Source organism: Akebia trifoliata, chromosome 15, assembly GCF_017979445.1.
Source record: "Akebia trifoliata isolate Shusen 1 chromosome 15, ASM1797944v1, whole genome shotgun sequence".
NCBI lineage: Eukaryota > Viridiplantae > Streptophyta > Magnoliopsida > Ranunculales > Lardizabalaceae > Akebia > Akebia trifoliata.
The window spans coordinates 17400056-17409798 of NC_141389.1; the positions used below are offsets into that span (position 1 = coordinate 17400056).

At 32.8% G+C, this 9743-nt stretch overlaps 1 protein-coding gene across 2 annotated transcripts in view; it reads right to left on the reverse strand.

Moving 5' to 3' along the window:
* EMB2247 (protein EMBRYO DEFECTIVE 2247) overlaps window positions 1-8452 on the reverse strand; it is a 100451-nt gene extending 91999 nt beyond the window's left edge. For both annotated transcript variants that reach the window (XM_086425754.1, XM_086425753.1), the window contains exons 1-3: window positions 8101-8452; window positions 7934-8018; window positions 585-711 (exon numbers count right to left, since the gene is read on the reverse strand). In XM_086425754.1, the coding sequence (XP_086281880.1) occupies window positions 585-711; window positions 7934-8018; window positions 8101-8242 (354 nt within the window). In that variant the 5' untranslated portion in view covers window positions 8243-8452. The remainder of the gene's footprint in view (window positions 1-584; window positions 712-7933; window positions 8019-8100) is intronic.
* Between the last annotated feature and the right edge of the window lie 1291 nt (window positions 8453-9743).

The window sequence follows — 9743 nt, forward strand, 5'->3', positions numbered from 1 at the left end:
ATAATTTACATTGCCACGCCAACTTTTGCTAATGCCACCCCAATTCATATGTTAATCACAAAAGAATTAGTACACATTTTGGGGTGCCATTAGTAAAACTCAATGTTGCAATAGAAGCTCTCTAAAATTAATAGGTAAATTTTGGAAGCAGATTAATGGAGAATTAAGTTTCAATTCTATTTACAACCATCTAATGCCCATTCAGTCCCTAAAGCAGCAAAATGTATCCATCCAATCTGTTAAAACATTAAATACCAATTACAAGAAACCAAGCTTCATTTTTTTCCCTTTCTTATAAATAGAGTAAGCTTCCTTTGAAACAACAAAAATGAAGTTTCATTGTAAAATGCAATTACCATGATATTTTTTGTTAAGTATAAATTATTATTGATAAATTATGACCATGAATCTAAGTCACTGCAGGAATAACAACCATTAATGTATATGCTTACAGGGATTGTCTCAGTGAATAAAAAAGATTGATGCATTGATCACTCGAATGAGAAGGTATGACGTATCAATAAAACATATACTTCTATTTAAACTTTAAACAAGCAAAATACTAAAGCATTCACTTTTCCAACCTCGAGAGTGACAAACATTGCATGGCCCATGTGCAGTGATCCAGTAACATTAGGAGGAGGCATGGAAATCACAAAAGGGTCTCCCCCGCAATCAGAGCTTGGCTTAAAATACCCTTGAGACTCCCACCTAAGTCAAACACTCAGTCACATTAATGATGATGATTGCAAGCCAATATAGAACCATCACTGCCCATCCTATTCAGATGCTCATTTCTTTAGAGTTCACAGAAACATGAGCATGCAAACATGAACAATATGTATGCACCCATCAATAAAATGAACTTGCAAGAACGTACATGTATCATTGTACAAAGCTATAGATTAAAAAAATTATCGTATATCATAATGATTTTCCAAGTAGAAAGTGTATATTAAGAACCCAATGTGACATCAGACTAAACAACAGAGATCACTTATGTACACCACTGTTGACCTTAGAATGACATGATAAGAACGGGAAATTAAATATCTATGTAAATGTAACCAAAAGTTATTTGTCTTGAACATTGAAGCACATTCATCATCACCAGGTCAACACACTACTTTGAGATGATTGTTGGGCATATTCCTTGAATAGGGGCAAAACTCTCTCTCTTAAAAGTGCAGCAAATTAAATATATTGGCCTGCTTATGATTTCAAGTGTGAGTTTAATTGAATATAAACTAGTGACTGCTTAACTATTTTCCCAAATCACACTTTGACCATCAATTGTCTTCCTTATATATACATGTTTAAAGTTTGAGTGTCTAAAATAATAAAATCATATAATTTTATAACTAACTTTCCATTATTCCATAGCTTGCAAGTTACATTCAAACAATATAGCCTCTCTTAAAATAATCTAAGGGTCTGTATGATTGCACAGAATTCATTTTCAAGAGAAAAATGGTTGGAAGAAAATAAATTCCTACAGAAAATGAAATTTGGTATTTGATTGCAGCAAGGAAAATGTCAAAAAGAGAGTTGATTTTTATGAGGACGTCATTGGAGCCATTTGGGCCACTTTTATTATATATATTTAGCCCAATAAGGAACTGAACAGCCAGCCTATTAGTTAGGATGTTTTTCTTTTGTTACCTATGGCATTTTGGGTACTGTAGGTATTTTATTTATTGGCTGGAAATTTCTGTTTTAATCTTAACAGTAGTTAATACTTAGAGAGATTCTATTGTCACGCCAACTTTTGTTAACACCACCCTGATTCATATGTTAATCACCAAAGAATTAGCACACATCTTGGGCTGGCATTAGCAAAAGTTGGCGTGGCCATACAAGCTCTCTAATACTTAATACTGGAGCTAGTTTCGTTTTATTTAAGGTAAGTGCCATACTAATTAAGATTATTTGAGTTAAATTTTAATCTTGGCCATTGATTGTTTTTAATGGTTGAGATTAATTTTAAGGTTTTGAATCTTATATAACAGTTGTAAAGACATTATTTTAGATTAATTATTACAAGAAAAAGAAAAAAATCATAGGATTCTCAAAGAGAACTCTCCTTGACGTGAACTCATTCTCTCCAGGTTTTTCTAAGAGATCTCCACGGTATGAAGCCATTCTCTCCTTGGTGTGATTCCAATGCATAGGTTGTTTTTCCTTTGTGTGATTCTAAGCAGTGTTGTCAAATGCAATCGCATATGTGATTTCCAAACATATTTTCACACATGTGAAAATATGTTGTTTGTACAGTATGCGATGGCATAACGTCCAACGGTTAGAAATATGACCGTTGGACATAGAATTTTTTTTGGTTTTTTGTTTTAAACTCCACTTTTTCCTATAAATACCCCCCCCCCCCCCCCCCCCCCACCATACTTCTACTACTACATATTCTCTATTCTCTTCTCTAGTCTCTACTATCTTCTCTAAGATTCAAGACTCTCAACTCCCAAAGCCAAGATAAAGATTCAAAGCAATAAATCATTATCACCAGTCATCATCAAACATTCCAGATCAAGACTCAAGATTCAAGAAACAAGAATACAAGTATACAAGTACAACAATACAAGAAATCAAGATCAAGATTAAATACATCATCAATCATCATCATTAATCAAACATTCAAAGCAATCAATAATTCAATATCATCATCTTCTCAATTCAAAACTCAAGTTTCACATCTCAACTCTCAAATCAACTCACCATCATCTTTATTTCATTCCAATATCAAATCTTATCTTCTCAATCTCAACTCTTCACTCTTGAGGTATTTATGTATTTTTTTTAATTGTGTTAATTTGTTATTGTTACTTTGTTACTTGTTAGTTTGTTAGTAGTAAGTTAAAAATTATAACTTAGTTAGAAGCTAGAAACTTAGAAGTTGGATTAGAACATACTTTGACTCACATTTGGATTACCTAGAGCTTTGAAGTTAGAACTTAGAAGTTTTAAATTAGAACAAAGTCACACTCACACATTCACGCATTAGAATTTAGAACATTACGTATTTATATCACACATTCACTATCACAATATTACTAATACCACCATCATGTCTTCCTCGAGCATTATTGTAGTGCAAACGAAAAAAATCAAGTTGTGTGCGAGTTATGCGGCTACATAAGCCAAGGTGGCATTGCATGCTACAAACAACATCTAGTACATATGTCGGGATCAAATGCAAGGGCATGTGACATACACCCAAAATCCGAAGAAAGATCATGGAATACATGGATAAGAGTTCTAGTAAAAAACAAGTTGATGCAATGAACTTAGAAAGTTAAATTGAAGGTGGTGGGATTGATGAGGACGACGATGACATCGTCGCATATGATACTCCTCCTACGTCAGCAGGACGTAGTGGACCATCGGTTCCTCCCCCACGAAGAGCTACTAAAAGAGCTCGAGCACGTGGTCCACTTGATAAATGGTGTAGACCACATCCAAAAGATGTGGTCGATCAAAGAGCAAAAGGTAAAGATCCAGTTCAAACAACCATAGAACGTAGTACTAAGGATAGGAAAACTACCATTCAGTACATAGCTAAATGGTTATACCAAGCCGATATTGCTTTCAACATCGTTAAACTAAAAGCTTCAAAGTAATGGTGGAAGCGACTGGTCAATTGAGACCTGGCCTCAGACCACCTTCATACCATTAAATACGAGAACCATGTCTAAGAAAGGAGGTAGAGTTTATCCAAAGTTTAATTACTGAATATGGAGAATCTTGGAAAACCTATGAATATACTCTAATGACCGACGGATGGACAGATACAACCGGCCGAACAATAATTAACTTTTCAATTAATTGTTCTACAGGAACAATGTTCCTTAAATCTATGGATGCTTCGGCCCATTCTCATATGGCCGAGTATTTATTTCAATTGTTCGATAAAACAATTGATGAAACTAGTGATGAACATGTTGTCCAAGTTGTAATGAACAATGTTGACGCCCGCCTCTTAATGGCTAAGATGCCTCACTTATATTAATCGCCATGTGCAGCACATTACATAGCTCTCATATTAGAAGATATAGGTAAATTGCATAAACATACTGTAGCTAAAACTAGAAAAGTAGTTGTTTTTATATATAAACATGATTTACTTTTACAAAAAATGTGTACTCATATAAATGGCAATACTTAAACCTACAATAACATGTTTTGCTGCTGCCTTTCTAACACTACAAAGCCTTCATGGGAAAAGGGCAGAACTTAGAAGCTTTGTAATTTCAACGAATTGGAACAATGGGCTTTGGTCTAAAAAGCCCAAAGGCAAATTGATTGCACAAATTATCCTGTCCCAAAACTTTTAGACGGGTATTGTTAAAGCACTTAGAGATTTCATGCCTTTAATTACTATGCTTAGATTAGTACATGGAGATGAAAAGCCACCCATGGGTTATATTTATGACTATGGAAAAAGTAATTGACAAAATTAAGGGAAATAATCAATATAGAGAAAGAAATTATAATAAAGTAGTTGATATTATAAATAAGAAATGAGGCAGCCAAATGTCATATGCCTTATATTCGGCTACCTACATCCTTAATCCAGCCGTATACTTCCAATCCACCAATCCTAATGAGGCGGCTTCGACATATATGATTGGATTCCTTGATGTCTTGGAAAAAATAATTCCAACGCAAGAAGAACAAGATAGGATCTCATCGCAACTAGATCGATACAAGATTGTAATTCCAAGTATAAATAATTAGAAAAAATTAAATAAATATTTTGTTTTTGTTTGTACTTTGTATTTTAAAATTAAAATACTTATAACTTATAATTAAATACAGCCAATTGATGGTCCACTTATGGAGTTGATCCAATTACAAAAGATCCGGCCTTGAAGAGATTCGCTATTAGAATACTTGGCCTAACATGTTCGGCATCAGGATGCGAACATAATTGAAGCACATTTGAGATGGTACAACAAATTAACAACTTAACTTGTTACTTGTTGTTAGTTAGTAGTTACTAGTTACTAGTTACTAGTTACTAATTTAAGTTATAATTTATTATGCATTGAACAGATTTATACAAAGAAGAGAAACAGACTTGAGCAGAAGAAGCTCAATGATTTGGTCTTCGTGCAATATAATCAAAAATTGCATGAAAGATTCAAGCAAAGGAAGGAGAATCCGGGATATCACTAATGCACGAGAAGAGTCAGTGTTTGAAGGAGAAAACTTAACTTAGCCCAAGTTGAACAAGCAACTTTTGCACCGACACCTGGAAAAAACTCAAGCCAAAGAAGAAAATGAGGACACTCAAGATTACAAGACAAAGACAAGATATAAGAGGAAGAGGATGAAGATGAAGCTAAAGAACCATTGGGAGTAGATGAGATGTTAGTGAGATTAGAAGAGGAAGAGATGTATGTAGAAGAAGGTGACGATTCAGATGATGATGAGAATGGACATGATGATGGCAAAGGCAACGGTTCTAACCCAAATGATGTTCCCCAATAGATTAGGGATGGTTGTTGTGTGGAATATGATGCAAATCAGATTTATTAAAGAGTATGCTTTGTAATTTATAATTTTTAACTTACATTTTTAATAAAGATTTGAAGTTTTTTACTTGAATCTCATAAAGTTTTATTAATCTTTTATATGATATAGATGTTTACATAATTTATTGAAATTTTTTATAATTTTTTTCCTAATTTACCGTGAGGGTGACAAACTACCCAAGATCATAATTAGTTCTATGTCTTACCACTTTTGACTAACTTTTTAGCTTACTTTTTGAATGACACAAGGATGATGAAATGTAGCCTCGTAAAAGGAACAGAAGCTCAAAAATGAGTGATAGACCCCATCTAAGATTGTTTCCCCTAACAAAACGTCCTTATTTGGAACCAATCTAATAGGAATTACAGATTTGTGCTTCAATGCAAGCATTTTAGGTATGATCTATGTATCTCCAAAAAGGTTGATCAGCTTCAAGTCAAAGATATCCTCAATCCCTATTTCTCATGTATCTCCAAAAAGGTTGATCAGCTTCAAGTCAAAGATATCCTCAATCCCTATTTCTCATGTATCTCCAAAAAGGTTGATCAACTTCAAGTCAAAGATATCCTCAATCCCTATTTCTCATGCACCAATGCTACAAGAGCATTATTGGAATAATCGTCTAAGTATTCCTTGTTCTAGAAATCTCTAGACAACAACCAAAGAACAACTTTGATAACCTCCCAATATGATTTTCAAACAAAAAAATCCATAAAGAATTTAGACCAGAGGCTCCCATATTCAAGGATTTCATTTACAATCAAACCAATCAAATAAAAATATTCTTCATCAAATGTTCTCTCTAACCAAACTTTCTACTTTGGGCTAATTTGATCAAAATGAAGATTATCCAAAAAAGGGATTTCCTTGTCTAATGCTAATTTCGAGTATAGATTCCCATAATTCTCCACCACAATATCCTTTGCACAATTGTCACCCACCACCATGACCCCAGAAATTTTCAAGCCAAACATGGAATTTGTTTTTCTATGGCCTTTAGTTGTCTAATGAAAAACCCAATGTTGTTTTCTATCTTTCTTTCAATCGTTGTTATTAAGGCCATGAGTTATATAGTTATAGTTGTTTCCACATTTTTGTTTTATCACAAAATAAATCCTTAGAGCAACTCCAATTGAGAACTTTAAAAGTTGCCTTCAAATTGGCATCTTCTTCCAAATAAAGGCTCCAAGCCACTTTTCTATTCAAATAGGTTCCACCTTCAAATCACTAGTCATAACTCTAAAGTCTAAAACATTATTCAAACACATTAAAATATATATATATATATATATATATATGTAAAATGTAAAATAAAAAGAGTGTTGCTATTGGCACTCCAACTTTTACTTATTATACTCCAATTAAAAGAAAAAAATAATAAGAGAATTGCTATTGCCACCCCAACTTTAACCTATGGCGCTCCAGTTCTTAAATTATTTATCAAACCCCAATTAAAAATTAAAACACTCTCCGAACATTACAAAGGTATGTTTAATTTGGTTGGATCATCTTATATTTAATAAGATATTAATTACATTAATTTATTTTCATAAGCAAGAAAATCTTGCAAAATTGGTGGTTCACAATCAAAAATAATTTCTGAAAAAATTTCATCGAGCTTGATCGATTAATTGATTTGGTTGATTTTTAAAATATTAAATGAAAAAACTTAAAAATTTGTAAGGGGCAAAAGTGACATTTAAATCATGTTACAAAAAAAGAGGAGGCTAGAATTGAAATTTACACACAAAAAATGTGACACAATAGGATTTATTGGAAAAGGTGAATAGTGATAGAGGTGGAGCTTCAAATCTTCTCTCTCCTCGTCAAATATGAGGCAATGAATAGTGATTTAAAGGGACTTCCTTCAAAATAAAGAACGGTTGGAGTTTGGTTCGGTTGCCTAGGCCTCTATATTTGAAGTTTTAAATGACGGTTGGAGTTGCTCTGCAACTATAAAGTCATTCTGAAACACAAAGTCATTTTCAAATTACCAGATCCTTCTACAACGCACAAAAACTAAACAATTCACTTCGGATAAGGAGTTACTACAAGGTATTTATGTTAATTGTTCAACTCTCGCTCTAACAAGCTCAATAAAGAGAGAACTGCCAAAAGATTATGCAGACATCTTATTTAGTCCAAGGATGTATCATGGGCCAAATAAACTATAGAGTGTGATATCTTCATCGTTCCCACTGATATTCACCCAATTCAAAGCTTCCATCAAATGCTCAATTCAAGAATGTATATTTAGGATATTTCTATAAGGTACCAATTTAGAGTATTTTGATAGACCATTCAATCTGACAATGTAAACAAAATTTACCCATGTTCATCTAATCATTCTCTTAACAAGTAAAGAAGATTCTTACAAAAGAATTACCAATTATATATCCGTTCCTCGGCATTGAAATCGAACGATTTTGACATCTCGGGAGAGGTAAAAACGCCATTTTCAGATGCCGCCGCTGGAGAAGAAACAAAAAATGGGGAATATAAATGGAACAGATGACTTATGGAAGGTAAAAAAAAAAAGAATATGAATGTTACCTGCAAAAAATCTAGGGCTGAAATTCCAACGATAAAGATTGATTCTACTACGTCTCCATCGAGAGAAGAGAAGAGGATTTAATCTGTAAACGGAACGTGTGGATAACAAGGATGGATTTGATAACGCCATTGAAGGAAGCATCAAAAGTTCCAAATGAAACTCAAAAACATTTCATTTCACAGATAAAAAAGGGAAGAAAAAAATTTAAACTCTGATTCCAAGAACTTAAATAAACCCTAATTGGCTTTTGGTGAATGGTGGAATGGATGCTGTTTCAGTGGCTGAAAGAGAGTTGACAGAGTAAGACTCTCCAGAGATAACGCGGTAGCACATTGCCTTATTACATTTGGAATTTGAAGGGCGCAATTTTGGATTCCCCATTACTCATTACTTGGCATCGATTGCCACCTGTCCATCCAAAATAGAGTCAATGCACCCACTTAAGTCATTTTTGTAATATAAAATAATTCACTTATTGCACCCACCACCACCTATAAAATAAAAACCTAAAATCCACTTCTTCCTTCATTTTTTCTCCTCCTCCTCCTCTTCTTCTTCTTATTCATCTCCTTCTGAGTTTTGTGAAAAATTGAATCAATGAAATTTAGTTTTTAGAATTCTTTTCAAATAATCTTATTTTTTTACTTTTTTGTATTTAATCATCAAGGAAAATAGAAAATCGCTATTAAAACCTCAAAACAATTATCTTGAATCAAAAAACTCAAAGATTTTTTGACAGTTTTATTTGATAAATTCATACAAAACTTGTTTTAGTACATTCGGTAAATATCTACCGAATATTACTAAACAAATTCGGTATATACCTACCAAACATTACAAAATTGATTCGACAAGTACCTACCAAATAGAACTCTCTCATGTGAACGCTTACAATTCAATTGGAAGTGTTAGGGTAAGAAAAATAAGTAAGATCAAAGTTTAAAATTTTCATTAAAACCTTTATAGATGTAAAGAAGAAGAATAAATGAATGAGAGAGAAATGGAGAAAGAGGAAAAAAGAATAAGAGAAGAGGAAGAAAAAGAAAAATGGTTCGATACTTTTCGGTGGGTATAATAAGTAATTTAGATTAAAATACATTTAATCATAATGACAAAGTTGCAGTTCGAAAATTATTTGAAGAACAAAAACTTTAGAAAAAATCTACAAAACTTGGAAGAAGATCATTAAAACACTGGGAAAATTTAAAAAAATAAAAAAAAATTATAAATAGTAGAAATAGTTAACTAAGAATTCATATTTGTGCTTAATTACCCACCCAACAACTTATTCTCTTATTTTGTTTTTTAAACTATTGTGACTGCTGCTAGTGAAGTGGTATTCCAAAATCTTTTTGAAATAGTGTAGACACCCCATTTTTGCACTCGCCTAATTAATCAACTCGTCAACCTGATTACAACGGTTCCCAATGATGGATGATTATTCCAATACTTTATTTTGTTACCAGATATGTTTCAAAAATCTGAATGAGGTATCTCAAATTATAAAAACTGTAGAAACCACGCTACGCTAGGAAAATATAACTTCAAAAGCTTAGAAATCATCATTTTTCAAACAAAAAGAAGCTTCACGATAAAAATCACTAAAAAATGATCAAATTATCAAAATACCCCTAACCTTAAA